At 43.1% G+C, this 17,048-nt stretch overlaps 1 protein-coding gene across 1 annotated transcript in view; it reads right to left on the reverse strand.

Moving 5' to 3' along the window:
* Window positions 1-4,245: 4,245 nt before the first annotated feature.
* TSPEAR (thrombospondin-type laminin G domain and EAR repeats) overlaps window positions 4,246-17,048 on the reverse strand; it is a 46,913-nt gene continuing 34,110 nt past the window's right edge. The window contains 5 exon segments of the mRNA XM_015406856.1: window positions 4,246-4,399; window positions 7,619-7,720; window positions 8,023-8,207; window positions 12,750-12,979; window positions 14,951-15,137. Of these exon segments, the coding sequence (XP_015262342.1) occupies window positions 4,246-4,399; window positions 7,619-7,720; window positions 8,023-8,207; window positions 12,750-12,979; window positions 14,951-15,137 (858 nt within the window).

Consider the following 17,048-nt stretch of genomic DNA (forward strand, 5'->3'; position numbering starts at 1 on the left):
GTAAGATGACAGCAGGTCTATTCCCATATCAGTAAGGAAGGCTACTTGCATTCATTATATTTGTTTGAGATATGCTTTCTGGATTAGGTATACTGCAGGGGCAGCACTATGAATAATATCTGGGTTTTTACTGTCTAGAAAGCTGGTCATAAAGATTGTGAGGCATGAATGCTGAAGCTTAAATCAGGCGTTCATTGCAAATCAAGTATTTTCCAGCAATGAATTATACTCCGTGGACCTGGGACATGAAGATTGACCAGAAATATGGCCTTTATCTTATTTTAGGCAGAAGATCAATGTGCAACTCATTACCAAAGAAGAACAATTGGCAAGTTTTGCTCAGAGAATTTTGCTCTGCATTTCATTATCTCTGTTTCCTCGGCAACAGATACATACAGTAACATTTAGCGACAGGTTGGGCCTTCTTCACATATTACATGTTCTAACAGGGTTTTTAATTTAGTGCACACCTAAAAAAAATTATGTGACAATCTGACATGCTGTTCTGTAATGCATGAAATATCAGTGCATGTACACAGTCTAGTAGAATCTGGAGAAGAATGTTCCAGTGCAAGTAAAGACCTGGAAAAAAATTTATAGAGTGGAAGGGAGAGAAGGGGCACATGACAAAGAGCAGAAGACTTCTCTACCTCTGTACGCGGCCACACCCATTCTTGTCCGTGTGGACTGAGGACACTTATTCTTGTCTGTGTGGAACTAGTTCTGAGGACACTATTATTCTTGTCTGTGTGGAACTAGTTCTGAGGACAGCTGCTGCTTCCTTTCTGCTTGAGCCAAGAGGTTCCAGCAGATCTCTAAATGTGGTTCCATGGAGACAACATATAGTACAGTTGATCCCAGCTTGATCCACTAAGTGCCTGATCTGAGCAGAGGGGCTTTGGTGGACTTCTTATAAGGCTTGTCTTAACAGTCCCTTTATTTTTTTTTTAACACCAGCAATGGTACATTTCTTTAAGGCTTTTCCATCTTCCATACCAATAAGGCAAGAGTGTCCAAGAAAGTGGAGCTAGGCTCATACATCCTGCCAGAGCAGCAAGGCTATCAAAACTGGATGGTCAGCCTCGCTCTGAGCCAATACAGTCTACATTAACTTGTATAGACTTGCCTGGAGCCAGAGGAGGCATGACCAAATCAGTTTGGATGACTTCCCTCACTGAAGGAGAAGTGCCTGATCTGACCAAAGGAGCTTTGGTGGACTTCTTATAAAGGACTGAGCTTGCAGAGGAGTCATGTGAGTAAGCCCTCCATTCCCATGATCCCTTAACCTTAGAGTAAATAGTCCTCACAGTTTAAAGAAGATATGTGGAAAGAGATATGGGCTTAGCATATATGACCTCAAGCATACAGCCAGTTCCTCCTCCCTTTAGACCCTAGGCTGCAGAAAATCAAGCAGCAGCCTCTTTGCTTCCCTTCAATTGAAGCTGCCTCAAATACAGACATTAAGGCACCCCACCTCTGTTTTTAGCTTCCCTTTTACTAAACTCCAAGCTTGTTGGGGCAGTATAGGAGTGGTATGACAAAACAGATGGGGGGGGGCAGATAAAACTGAGTTGCCATCACATTTCAAATTAATTGGCCATCCCTAGTCTGCAATACTGAAACAGTATTTGATCCATGTCACAAGTCATCTTTGTACCAGTAGCCAGAAAACCCACTATGATTTATAGTAGCTATCAGTAATTATCCCTTCCCTCCCCATACGCAGCATCACATGCCTTCATACAGAATCCCCAAATAGGTACTCCCTAGCAACTATAATAGCATGCTTTGGTTCATCGGAATAGTCACCCCTTTATTTTAGACCTTTCAGGCTTCTGGCTTTAATGTCTCCTTTGGGCTCTGGACTGCCAATAATAATGTGTGGCAGATACCATGACAACATTCCCCTAGTCAAGGCCAAAGGGAACAGAAGAACTGAAATGTATGGGCTGCCTTAAGTGTCATTTTTGTACATACAAGATGGTTGAAATATATGTCCCTATAGCCTCAATCTTAATTACAGATAAGCATTACAAAACTACAGAATTACAGATAAGCATTACATTTTAAGGCTCAGCTACATTTGACTGTATGTGAAATAGACTGACAGACTATCCTTAGAGAGTAAGACAAATAAACTGAAAATCCCAACCCAAAAATGGCAGCAAACACTAAATCATCTGGTCTTGTTTTACTTGCAACTGGTACTCTCCTCAGAGGGCTAATTTGGGGGGGGGGGTGCTACCAGCACAAATGAATGGCAGTGGAGCAAGAGGATGCTGGATGGGGTTGGCTGTGAAACAACTGGTGGATTACAGCCAGAGTCTCAGAAAAAGAGCAAGTCTAACAGGGAAAAGGGATTCATTATTTTTGTCCTTAATTGACTGAAGCAGACTGTGCATCTTTGCAGAATTACTAAAAACATTGTTCTTTTTTGCAGTGTCTAAAACTTAAAGAGCAGTAAAATTCACTGACGTGTCAAAATTTCAGGGCAAAAGAGTTCAGCAGATTGAAGTGGATGGGGGCAATACCTAAGCAAATTAGAACTGTCAAGAACAACGCATTGCAGTAGAAATCAGCAGACCAAGCTTAGGGAAGGCTTTTTGTTTTCAAGTGGAATATCAGGAACATGCCTATCTGCAAAGCAGCAGCCTTAATACAATTAGAAATCTACAAAATTGGGACATTTTCTCAAGCACACACTAAAATGTTTGGTTCAGTATTCAACTATCTAAGTGCTTTCCTTTTATATTTTGCCACTTGAGGGTTTTTGTTGTTGCTGTTTGTCTAACTTGGGATCTAGGGAGTTATGGCAATTATCACTGCAATTGTCTATTCATATAATCTGGGCTTGTGCTCAGTTACATTATGGAACAAACCCATAAACTAAACATTCCCTCAGTCAGAACTAAAATAAACATCTGGGATTGTGCCAGTCACTCTGTCAAAGAGCACTTTGGATACCTCAGATATTATCCTGATAATAAATAATTTCACCTCCATGTAAGAAATATGGTTGTCAATATTAATTTATACAATAGAAACATATCATTTATAGACAGTGATTGAAACTCTTTGTAACAACAAATAGAGGCTATACAGACACTACAAGAGGCCTTGGGGGGTTATTCACAGACTAACATGAAAACAAGGACAAAGAAAGCACCAATAATAGTGGGGATGGAGACTCTTATGCCAAAGTCAGAGATCCTTTCCCCATCTCAATAAGTACCAATCTGTGCAATTCAGAACTCCAGTTTTCCTAAAGCTGAAGCATAAAGTATTTAAATATTGACTTCCCATCCTCTCATGTTATGTTGAAAATCTGGAAGACTCAAGCACAGACCACAGACACTTTGTACAGGAAAGGATCTTCTCTTTATCTCACTGACCTGATCAAATGCTGGTGTAAGTATTCATTACCTCTGACTAGAGTACTCGTGGAATGTGTGACCTTCTAATTTGCTTTGCAAACCTCACAAGTTTCCCCTTGAATCTCTGAGATCCAGAGCCACTAAAAAAATTTTAAGCTGCTTCTTACCCCCAAAAAGCAAATGACCAGCCGGTTCTTCAGGTCTCACACAACAAACATACTACAAAGCCCCATGTTCTGAGGAATCTTCCCTCAGGTCTTCCACAATGTGGCATAGCTCCAGTTCTTTTGATAGGGTCTTATAATGGACTGTTATAAGCAAGTAGGTTAGAATCTGTCAGCGTGGTGCACACCCGTTCTTTTCCCCATGAAGGGACAAGCAGCAGCTGGAGGAATCTATGTACTTATGAACTGGAAGGAGTCAGTTCAAATATTAATATTTGTTGTATACTTATGCTGTTGATTGATAGCCAGGGGTATAAAGGTACACAACTTGACATAGGGGTGTGAATTATATCAGCAGCTCCATATGGTCTGGAATATGAGATAGGGTCTATGGGGGTGTGGGGGTGCGAGTGAGAGAGGAGAGAACCTGGGTTGCTATGAGAAGTGGTACCATTAGACTGGTCTAATTAATATTTCTAGCCCACTCCTGGAATCAAAACAAGGGGGAGGGCTAAAACCTCAATGCTAAAGGCCCCATACTGAGACTAGCAGTGCCAGGAAAGCATTTGCCCTGTGGCATCAGTAACATCCACTGCACAGACTCCAAGATACAGCATTCTGTGTTCTAGCCCTGAGTCACCAAAGTAATTCCTCACAAGTCCAGGCTTGCTCCTTGTTTGCACCAAATGAAATAATATCTTTCCAGGTCAAAGGGTTTTCAGCTTCAGCACCCTGGAGAGTGGTTCTTTTGCACTGGAATACATGAGGTAAGAGCCAGCTGTAGTGTTGAAGGCTTCCCAGTCCCTACAGCCAAATGTTGGAAGATGGTGAACCGCTACAAACCCTTCATATCCTTGCCATCTGCAGTAGAAAGAAAGACAGTTATTCTATGCCCAAGAGCCTCAAACTTACAAGAATCTGATTCTCTTCCCACTATTGTCTCCAAATGGCTCTTTCTCTTATCCAAAGAAACTGATAGAAGAAACCCCTATCCCAGCAAGCTTACAATTTTCCCCATCACTGAAACTGGACATGCTGCTCACACCTGCTATACATATGACAAGGTACCTCACCAAAGACTCCTGAGTAAACTTAGCAGTCATGGAATAAGAGGCTGGGTTCTCTTATGGATTAAAAATGGTTTACATGATAGGAAGCAAAGAGCAAGAATAAATGGACACTTCTCACAACAGATGGAAGTAAGAGGGAAGGGTTATTTATTAATTTATGCATAAATGATCTGGAATGAGGGATGAGTAGTGTAGTGGCCAAGTTTGCAGATGACTCAAAATTATTCAGGATGGTGAAAACAGAGGCTGACTGAAGAGCTCCAAGAGGATCTCCACAAATTGGGTGAGTGGGTGACGATGTGGCAAATGAAGTTCAGTGTTGGTAAGTGTAAGGTGATGCACATTGGGACAAAAAAATCCCAGCTTCAAGTATAGGCTAATGGGGTCTAAACTTGCTGAGGCTGAGAGGGCAAAAGAACTTGGGGTCATAGTGGATAGCTCAATGAAAGTGTCCACCCAGAGTGCTGCAGCAGTGAAAAAGGCAAACTCTATGATAGGGATTATTAGGAAAGGGATTGAACATAAAATGGCTGATATTATAATGCTCCTGTATAGATCTGTAGTGCAACCTCATTTGGAATACTGTGTACAGTTCTTGTCACTGTATTTCAATAAGGACATTGCAGAGCTCAGAAAAGTACAGAGGAGAGTAACCAAGATGATTAGGGGGTTGGAGCACCTTCCCTATGAGGAAAGGCTGAAGAGTCGGACTTTTCCGTTTAGAAAAGAGACGATTAAGGGGAGACATGATAGAAGAATATAAAATTATGCACAGGGTGGAGAAAGTTGACAAAGAAATTTTTCTCCCTCTTCCAAAATACTAGAACTTAAGGGCATCCAAAGAAGCTGATGTCCAGTAGATTCAGGACAGACAAAAGGGAATAGTTGTTTACACAATGAATTATTAAAATGTGGAATGTGCTGTCAGAGGATGTAGTGATGGCCACAGAAATAGACAGCTTTAAATGGGGATTGGACAGATTCAGGGAGGACAGGTCTATCAGTGGCTACTAGCCATGGTGACTGAGGGGAACCTTCATGTTCAGAGGCAGTAAACCTCTGAATCCCAGTGCTCACCAAGTTAGGTAGAAATAAGTAGCCCATCATCAGGAGGCAAACACTAAGCAGTGGAGAGATCTGTTTGATATGGGAAATGTAGAATGAGAATAAGAAAGAAATTGTCTTGTACCTTGTAGCATGGTGAGGCAAGGCAGACAAAATTATGTACTTGGACCAGGGAGCTCTTAGCCATAAATCTCAATGAATGGCCTCAGGCATAGCATTAATGTTGGGGGATAAAAATGGGACAACTTGATGTTTGGTGCCCTGTGTTCTCTGAAGGGAGGCAGGATACATATGTGATTTTAAACATAGCTGACAGTGCCCGTGTGCAACTGCCATAACTATGTAGCATTTACCATGTCAGAAAAATCAGCAACCATATGCATTAGCTTGTTTGGTGGAAAGTGATACAGGCTTAATCTAGCCCTCAATTTCCCTTTCAGAACAGCTGATCAATGCAATTGCCAATTTTCTGTCTGGGACTATGCATGCACCACTCTAATAGCTGAACTGGATAGAATCTACATGTGTAGCAGCTCTCATTCTGTGGGTTTTCACGCACTTTGGGGATCTGTGTGCAGAAACTTTCTATGGGGTAATGGAGTCCAGGACCCAGTGATGAACGACTGCTATTGCTTGGAAGTATACGAGTTTCAGTTTAGGTTAATTTCCTGCCTGTCTTTTGGTTAAGGTTCATATTTCTAGCCTTCAAAACAAATTGTATGTAACCGCCTCTCCATGAAAATGTGCATTATGTTACCGAAAAAGAAAACAGCATTGGTCCAGCCTGGTCCCAGAAGATTGGAAAAGACCCAAGAAATCTATTTTTAAAGGGGGAAGGAGAAATCCAGAGACTGGATAGTTTAGCTTGAAAAACACTACAGGAAATAATGAAATAAAAATTGATGTCTTCCTAGAACCAAATGGATTAGCTGTCATCATGACTTCATTAAGAACATGTCATAGCTTGTGTTTGTGTTTGTAAACTGAAACAATATTTTTATACAAAAGAAAAAGAGCATGTCATAGCAAAGTTGGTGTATTTTGCTGATTTCAGCAAGGCTCTGAGCCAAAACTAAAATGACATCCTCCTGGAAAAGCTAAAGAAACTTGGGGTAAAGGGGGGGGGATTAAAATATGTAGCTGGGCAACTGTAATCAAAAGATAATCAACAATGATACCTATTGGTATTCTATGGGGTCAGTCCTGCATTCAGTACTTCCAGATACCGTAGGGTTTATTCACACATGTTGAGTTCTTCCAATTGATTTCTTAAAACTGATTGTGTGAACAGATTCCAGTGAAAACTACAATGTTTTAAGTGATACGAGGAGATAAGAAAGTTCTGTCATGTACAAACCAGTCCTCAGCTAATAATGTGCAAGAAAGAGTGAACATATAAATTCAGGATACAGAAGTGATAGGCATTTGTCAGGGATAATTCAAGAACAGAAAATCTTGATCTGATGATAAAGGTGCCATTGGATCCTTTCCAGTGTCCCAGTCCCTTATGATATCTTATGATTATGTCATTTGGCATTCAGTGGCAGAAGCAGAGGGTGAGGATGGACTGATTCCCCTCACACTTTTTCTTCCCTGTATTGGCTAACACTACAAGATAACCCAATAGTATCTATTCTGCCTTTTGAACAATGGAAGTGGTCATCTGGGTTGGATCCCACTGCGATTTTTGTAGACAATTTTCTCTGTTTCCCCCACTCTGCAGCAGCCCAAAATGTTACTGTGGGGGGATGGGATCTTTCAGCAACATCTTGGAGGAATCAGAAGTCTATTGCAGGAGGGGGACTGTTAAAAATTACCCCCACTTTGTGTGTATGGAAATCTAGGTGGGATCCAACTAATCTCTCTAGTTCTCATTCACCAGAGAAATGATACAATTATTAATTGACTTATGAGACAGAGGGAAGTTCTGCTCGTGATTTCTTACCTGTAAATAATACTGTTTACAGAGAAGGTTACACCATCAAAGGAATTTGCTACTACCAAAAAGTAATCTTCTCCCACTGAAAAGAACTCCCAGTCCACAGCGCTGCAACAGAAACCAGCCAAACAAGAAGAAATGGCAACAAACCCAGAATCACCAATGAATATATCTTGTTTCCATTTCATATTTACAATGGGAAAGTCTTGCTTTCCAAAATAAAGGGTAATTTAATTTTCAGAGAAGTGAATGTTTTTGTCTTTGTATATATTCTACTAGCAATATTTTTTTAAATCTAGAATTGCACTTAACATCTGAAAAAGAATCAAAACATTCCTGAAGGCAAAAATGTATCAATTTCTCTGTCAGGATAACACAATCCCAGTGTGAGCAACACACAAAAGAGGCACCTGTAAGTAAGAATATCCTGGAATTTGACGAACATCTGTGCAGTCACGTTAAGCTCATAGATGGAGGAATTGATGGCATAGTTGTTTGGGGCAATAGGTCCACTGTCATAGCTGTGACTGTTTGCCACAGCAAGGAAGACTCTGTCTTGGATGCAAAATACTTCCCAGTCAGCAGCACCAAACGTCTATAGGAGGCAGGAGGAAATTATCATCAGAAAATTTGTGGCAATTGTAGAAAGATGAATTCAAAGTAATACACAGAGGAATCTTATAGACTACTTGTACCTGCAATTCAGAGAAGAAATTTAGCTCAAGTATAAGTCTCCATTAACAGCTTGTGCATTAGATCATAGTATCTCCATAACTCCTCAGGCTGTACCTCCATCACAGAGAACTGACATTACCAGCACAAGAAACACAAATCATAATGGGTTTTCTACCAGACTCTTTCGCCCTGATAAATTTTGATGATGTATATAAAGTAACACCACAGGCTGTGTCCAACAGGTGTCTGCAACATTTGCTCATGACAAGAGTGCCTCAGCAATTCTGGAGGATTTTTTTTAAAGAGAGCCCTTGCCCACATAAGTTGCTTGGTAGATTCCCTGTACCGGGGAGCCACACTGGGTCCAGTGGCAGCTGTGCAGCCTGGCACAGCGGTGGCTGCACAGGGCGTTAAAGTGCCTGGGAGGAAGTCTCTGCTGTCTCACTCAGAGTAGCTCCAGGCAAGCTAGCAGACACTCCCCCCCCCACACACACACACATTGCTCTCTGAAGCTCTCCCGGAGCTGCTTCAGGTGAGCTCCCCCCCCCCAGCTCTCCAGGGAGCCACAGAGAGCTGGGGTGGGAAGACTGTACTGGCTCGGCAGGAGCTGCTCCAAGGGATCCACAGAGAGTGGCGGTGGGGGGAGTCTCTGCAGGGTCAGTTGGAGCTGTTCCGGGTGAGCCAGCACATCCCCCCCCCACCAGCTCTCTGTGGCTTGCTGGGATCCCTGCCCATGAGTCTCACAGGCCCCCACATGTGTGTGTGTGTGTGTATGTGTGTGTGTGTGAGCAACTCAGGTCAATGTAGTTAATCCTTTTGCTTTTAACTGGAAATAGTGGTTGCCCTTAAGAATGCAAAGCTGCAGAGCCTCACTCCACTCTCATTGATGGCTGGAATCCACTGAAAACACTGTTAAGAAGCCCTGACCTGGATAGCCCAGGCAAGCCCAATCCCATCAGTTCTCGGAAACTAAGCAGGGCCGACCCTGGCAAGGGAGACCTCCAAGGAATACCAGGGCTGGGACACAGAGACAGACAGTAGAAAGCCACCTCTCTGAAACATCCGAACCCCACTAGGGGTCGCCAGAAGTTAACCATGACTTCCAGGCACACACAAACAAATACTCACCAAAGAAAAGAAAAGAAAATACTGTTAAGAAGATGGCAACTGCTTTTATTGTGCTCTCTGTTTTCATGCACAATCCCATCCTCAGCTACCAGCCCAATGAGCTAAAGTAATTTCTAAATTTGTGCAAAATAAAAAAGTTCCCACACTACCCATTTGGCAACATGTTCACATGCAGACAGCCTTGTCGTTGTTGCACATCTACACTGAGTTTAGGGTTGGGCCAAAGAGAATGGCAGGGTGTGACATTAGGTTTCCCTTTGTTTCGTTATTTTTTGGAATCATATCCCCAGAACTTGTATTTTGCCACCAGAAGCAAAGCTCCAGGAGCCTGCCATTGTGGCAGAGATGGACATAAGCCTCCGCTGCTGCTACCAGTTTGGTGCAGGCGGCCCCTAAGCAGGGCCCTTCCAATTGTGCTGCTCGAAGTGGCTGGCTGGGTCATTTGGGGAGAGACCCAGCCCTGCAGACTCTATTGAGGACTATAACGAGAAAACATGTTCAGAATTGAAAAGCCTCATACATTTTTCCAGAGAGCTCCTTGAGCTCAGTCCTGGATCCCTTCTGGGTTTTGCCTGAGTTATTCATATGCATTTTCAGTATTGATGTAATATTTTCCAAGGGGTTTCTTCCATATTCCAAAAGCAGCAATATGGGGGGGGGGGGGGGAGGAACCATAGCCAGCTCCTTGTTTTTGTTACCCAGCTTCGGCCAATAGCAAAGTGGACTACGGCCAAGGCTAAGCACTTGCTCGCCATTCCCTGCAGTTCATCCTGTACTATTTACCTCAGCCACTAGGTCTGGTGCCACTGTTTCTGGCGTGTCCAGGGATGGTGAGTTCCCTTTCTCCCCTTAAGAGGGACAGTGACTGATCCCCCTTCACACGCATATACTAGAGCCACTTGGCTGACTGAAAAGGGAATTACAGGACAGCCAGAAAAGGTACAGCTGTCATGTTGCCATGGCAGCAGGGATATACTCTAGCATGGCTGCCAGCTCCTGCTGGGAAAGACCCAGTAGTCAGGGTGACCAGAATGCATATCAACAGTGCCACAGAAATGTGGAATCCCCAAGTCATTAGTGGGAGTGAAAGAAATTTGGCCCAGCAGGAGAAGCATAAAGAGAGAAGGACGAGGTCTGGCTTGGGAGGATTCTCCCGAGAACCCTCAACAGGAGCACAGGGGTGAGGACAAGGTGGTCTGTGGCACAGACCTTTCTTCCTGTAACTTGAAGTTACATGGGGTGGGCTGGGGAGGGGCTGACTCAGACATGTGGTCAACAGTAGTAGCATACAGGAGGCTGTGCTCACAAGGAGTGTGGCAAGCTGCTGCAAAGCCGGGTGTGCTTCTGAAATAAGCTGTGGTGGTGCCTCTTCTTTTTCAAAGCATCAGTGTCATCACCCCACTCTCCTTAACTCCTCATTGACTGCTTCAAGAGGCACCTCAGCAAATATGGCAGCAGTGTTTCTTCCCAGTGTCTCTGGTTAGTGGAAGCATCCTCATGGGATTGTGGGCCCATAAGGTTTGCAGCCATGGTAGCTACTGACACTGAATTGGGGGGGGGGTTGCACTTAGAAGGGGCTGAGATTGCAAACATTTCAAAAAACTGGAACTTTTTTTCAACAAGACCTCTATAAGTTACGGATTCCAAACGATTTATAAAAATCAAATATATCACATCCTAACACCAGTTTGCATACTCAAAGGAATGCTGCTGATCTTCACCAAAACAATCTACAACATACAATGACCCTGACTTGCCTTTCTCACTCTCATTAAAGTAAATGGCTCTGACCCAAACATAATAGTATTTCACATTACCCTTTTTAAACCGTTATTGTACCATCATGGAATAAACTGGTTGTTTTACACAGCCTTTCCCTTCCAGTAAGGAGCCATCTCTGTAGTGGTGTGTCATTTCAAACTGCACCACTTTCTTTTCCTGCCATTCCCCAACCCCCCCCCCCCCACAAACACACACGATCTCCCTGACACGTTTAAAAAAAACCAACTTTCTATTGGGAGTGCTATGGTGCTGAAGCAGGACTACAAATCAGCACCATAGCAACCCCACCCAGATTCTGGACTCCATTTAGATACACTGACATTTCCTACTGCTGTCACTGAAACCAGGGGTCTCCCGGTGACCACTCGTCGACCCCGGGGGGGGGGGGGGACCGGACAGTTTTGAAACCCAGGAAGCTTTCCTTCCTTCCTTCCTTCACTCCCACAAACCATGGTGTGTTGTGTGTACCTGAGTCTACACTTCCTCTAAAGCAAACTTTTTAAAAATCGACCAAACATCTGTCTCATTATTCACTTATGCCCCTGATCTCCCTTATAACATGCTGTCCAATCAGGTACTTGTTCCAAGTGACAGCAGTAGCAAATGTCAGTGTATCTAAATGGAGTCCAGGAAACTCAATGGGGTCACTATGGTGCTGATTTGTAGTCCTGCTTCAGTGCCATAGTGCTCCCAATAGAATGTTCAAAAAAAAAAAAAAAAAAGAGGACAATCACACGTGGGGAGAAAAAGGGCACAAAAAGAACTGTAATCGCAGGAAGTGCTATGGGGCATTTTATACAGCACTCCATAGCACTTCAGAAGCGGTAGGAAAGACTGAAGATTGGAGGAAAGCAGTTTGAGTCAACAATGCTTCAGGCACGCTTCCCAAATGGGACAGAAGCGTGTTTGTCTGAACAGGTAAATATATTCCATCAGGGACCAGTTACTAAAATGGTCTGTCTGAAATGACAGGAAAAAAACATTAGTGACCAGTTCCTGAAATGGAATATATAGGCTGTCTGAAATTGACCATAATACCGCAAAAAAGAAAGTGTGGGCAAAAGAGACGTACAGTGACTCTGAACAATGCATGGAGATGTTCGTTCCCATCCAAAGCAAGTTATGTGCACTTTCATTGGCACAGTGCAGGGGCAGTAGCCAAAGAATTCAGTAGTGCACATCCACATCCTGGCCCTGCTGATCTTACCCATATCTGCACATGTAGACTGGGGTATGCTATTACATCTCACACAAATTTATTTGAGGGGAAAATACACTTTTTTGCCTGCAGCAAAATGCAGATTTGTGCAAGGAGGGCATCTGCAGATTTGTGCAAGAAAGACCACCTTCCTGTACAAGTCATACACACCATGGATACAAACTGATTACCTGAAAGACACTGTCCAAGCACTTAGACAAGAGGTAGTGGTTTGCCTGTTAACAGCATCTTACCTAAATAAAGTTTATTGTGAACTGTTTGATGTATATGTTGGTTTTGTCGTAAAATAAAAATTATAAATTAAAAAAACAAAAACAAAAAACAGCATCTTACCAAGATTGACTGGAAGAGCTGGAAGGCTCCACTAAACCAAATGTAGATGTGAGAGTAGATTCTGGTGGATGTTCCATTAAATGTGTTGGCCACCACAAGGAAGGAATAAGGCCCAACGGTGAAAAATTCCCAGTCGTAGGCTCCTGAGGTAGGAATGGTCTGGTTGGTTTCAAAAAGTCCTGTTCTGGAGTTCCACCTATATATTACACTGTCTATATTGTGGTTATCCCCTATGGAGGAATAAGAAGAGAAGATCATGTATGAAAATGGCACAGAAACGTGGGAAGGAATGAAGGAGAGGAAGATGCTTAGGCAATAGGAATGAAGTTGGCTGCATCTGATTTGAATATTTGGGCTTTGTCTGGCCATGACAGTCATGTCAAAGTCTACTGATAGGTTTATGGAAACTAGATTCTAATTTTTATATGATAAATAAGAATGATAAAGTGCTATTCATTTCATCTGAGAAGATTTCACACACAAAAAAAGTAAATTAGCAGGTTCTAAAATGAAAGACTAGAAACCATACATTACAATTCTTTGTAGGTTCCTTTCGTTTCTTCCTGCATTAATTCTATGCTTAATTAACTGTACACTGCATCATGGAAGTTGGCTGAGCATTTTGAAATTGGAAGAATTTTGAGATTAAAATAATTCAAAATTGAAACAAATTTTCTAGTCCCAAGCATATAGATTAAAAACAGTCACTAAGAGTGGTATACTAGAATGAGAAACAATTCTGATCAGTGCAACAGTAGGTTTTGATTATCCCCCCCCCCCCAAAAAAAGGAAAAAAAACAAAAAGGACAACTGAAAGCTACTGTAAGAATTAAGACAATTTACTTTCACATCACCTTTTTGTTCACAGATAAGTCAGAAACCATGAAACTAACTTCTGTGCTAACAGACTCCACTAGGTGGCAGCATATGGTAATTTTATCAACGCTCAGAATGCCCCAAAATCCAATATCCGAAAATAATTGATTACAGATCCTGAAGAGATTTTAGGAGGCTTCATTTCTGTTCAAGTTAACATGCCTTCCAGATGCTTTGGAGGGATGTTGTGGTATTTGAATGCAAATGGCTGCAATCTAAACACTACAAGTCAAGTTCCTAACAGTTAATTAGCATCTCTAAGTCACTCGTCCAAATCAGATAATCAACTGCTTGTTCTCACAGCTTGGACTGACACACAGGAAACATCCCATAGCCATTAGCAAACTTATAAAATACATAACCACACAGTGCACACACAGCAGGTATAAATTTGAAATGTCTGGTGTGAAATGAAAAAAGGTACCCATTGCTTAGCAAATTGAGGCCCTGTTCACATGAGACGTTTGGGGCCGGGAGAGGGACGGATCGGGGCCGCAGCAAACAGGCGCGATCCCACAGCAACATCTGGGAATCGTGCTGCGCCCGTTCCCAGCCCGTTCCCAATCCGCCCCTCCCGGCCAAACCCCGCAGCAAAAAAGAACCACCTACCTAGGTGGTTCTTTCCGAAAGGCCGCATCACTGCCAGCCATGGGATCGCCGGCGCGTCTTTCCGCCGGCGCATCCCCGCCCCCCGGGCGTACTGCGCATGCTTGAGCATGCGCAGTTCGGCAGCCTCCCCCTCCCAATCGTCTCTTCCTCCCCGGCATCTGATCGTGCCGGGGAGCAATGGCACCGCGGCTCAGGGGATCGTGGGATCCTGCCGCGGCGTCTCTTTTTTGGTGCGGCTTTTAAAAGCTGCACTTTGGCCAGTGTTTTCCCTGCCGTGTGGCAGGGGGCCTCATCTAATGTTAACATATTCACCCATTTTCTTTACATCTCATGAGTGTACTAACATAAAGTTGATCTACCTGCACACTTCTGCAGGCATCCTGCACAGACTCTTTGAACAGCAGGTGTGCCTGACTTGTTCTTCCAACAAATAACATCCTTGTCTAGCAAAGTGTTGGTTAGAGTAACGTTGGCTAGAGTGATAACCATTCCCTGCAGTAGTCCCTCTTGTCAGACTTACTTTTAGGAGGAAGGTTGAATGTGCACATGCTGTCAAGAAGGTTAGGATATGATTGTAAATTACCCATCTTGCAGGCACATTAACCCTGTGCGAGTGCATTTAAAATTGTCTTTTTCTGATTTTCACACATACATATATACCCTGCCTGTGGGATTGAAAAGTGCTTTTAACTGGTATAGCATTAGCACCTAAATACCTCTTCTGTGATTAGCCACTGCTAGGAAGGCCTCTCCATCAATGACAAATGCCTCCCAATCTCTAGCACCATATGTTGAGATCCTCTGGTATGTGACAAATTTCTCTTTTCTGTAGTTCCACTTGTAAATTACTGAGAGCTCCTGGCCCCTTTCATTCTGTTCAAAATTAGCGACTGCAAGGAAAATCTGAAAAACAGGAACAACTCAGATATTCTTCTTGCAGAAAACTATCAAGAAAAGCACACAGATCATTAGGTTAATCTTCAACAACATGTGAATTTTCCGTAACAGCCTAACAAGGGATACTGGGTAAGCCAGCATCAGGTAACTCAGAGTTCATATCTATGGCTTCTTCAGAAGATTGTCCTTCTTATTCTTCCCTCACCCTTCCCACAGTAGCTCAGCCACAATCACAGCAACAAATAAAACTTTCCAGCCTTTAACAAATAAACTTCAAAGGGAGATTGCAGAATGAAACAGCTGACTTTGAATTCATCTGGAAGTTTAACACTATCTCAATAGGCCTTATAAACCATCAACAGAAGGAGGTCATAGAACGGAGCTCTGCCTTTCCTCCCAACTGCAACTTCCAGACCTCCCCCACACCAAAAAAAGCTGTTCCTGGCAGTTGGAGGGTTCTTGGGAATACAGTGGGATAAACGGGGGGGGGGGAGGATGTAGTTTGAATGGAAACCAACAGAAATTTCCCCTCCTCCCTCTCGTGTCAGCTCCTCCATAAGTGAGGCAAGCATTCACACAAGGAGTGAGGAGGCAATGTCTTGTAATTTCTCCAGCATTCACTCCTGTCCCCAAGGCCTCCAAAATCACTTGGGGCCGAGAAGTCACACAGTGATGGAGGGTGGACACACACACACACACACACACACACATACACATACAGAGAGAGAGAGAGAGAGAGAGAGAGAGAGAGAGAGAGAGAGAGAGCTCAGATTTTGCTGCTGTGAATGGATATTGCTCTTATCTTACATAAAGGTGAGCATTGAATAAGAAGGCCACTGTAATTCTTGCATTTCATTGCCTTTTGACTTCATTTTTACAATTTTATCTTTGTCACAATAAAGATCTTAAGATGATGATGAACAAGACTTCTTTTTTTGTGGAGCAAAAGAGAGGCGGGAAGACATGGAACAGAAAGACTGCCAATGCCAAAGGAAGGTTGCCTTCCTGCATTTTTAGGAACACCCAGCAAATATAAGGAATCTGAACTACAGGACTGCCCTTTGTGGTTAGTACTATTTTCACTGCCATGTCCATGCCACTAGAGAGCCAACTAGCAGACCTAATAGCTTATCAACATTATTCTGCTCCTCTCTGATCATGAGGAAGTGCCAAGACTTTAGCATGGCATTGCAACTCTGTTCCTAACAACTGGAAATCCTGCCCAGTGCCTGCCTCCCACTTTCCAAGATTCTTTTTTTTAAAAAGTGCGAAGGCTGGCACTGAATGTAATTGAAAGAAGGTGCTCTTCCTAGCAACAGCCATTATCCATTAACAAGGCTGGGTCTAGGAGCACCCCCATACTCTTAAATTTGATCTGCTATGGAAAACTTAACCCCATTTAAGTCTGGCAAATAAACCCCAGCCAAAACTTCTACTTTCCCAACTGGTATCACATCTTGTCTCTATTAAGCTTCAATTGTTCACCCCCAGCCATTTGACCATAACATCAAGATACTGGTCCAGAACTTTCATAGCTGTCTTCATAGGCTTATCTGAAACATTTAGCCTATACATGGTGAATTCACAGTCTGCTCAGTGGCTGGGAGGAGGAGACAAAGATGAAGAAGAAGGAGAAGAAGGAGAGTGACTGACCCAAGGTCACCCAGCTAGCTTCATATGGAGGAGTGGGGAATCAAACCCGGTTCTTCAAATTAGAGTCCATCGCTCTTAACCACTACACCAAACTGGCTCTCCCCTGGCTGAATGTATGACTCAGGCACAGGGCAGCAGATTCATCAAGTGAAGTATTTTCCATGTATATGGAGTAACACAGAAATCTTCACTTGATTTAAGTCACTACTACAGGTGCAGGAGCCCTGCTCAAAACAGTTTGCAAAACCAGCAGAAATATTTAGG

The sequence above is a fragment of the Gekko japonicus genome, unplaced genomic scaffold (assembly GCF_001447785.1).
Source record: "Gekko japonicus isolate JY-2015 unplaced genomic scaffold, Gekko_japonicus_V1.1 scaffold1023, whole genome shotgun sequence".
Classification (NCBI taxonomy): Eukaryota; Metazoa; Chordata; class Lepidosauria; order Squamata; family Gekkonidae; genus Gekko; species Gekko japonicus.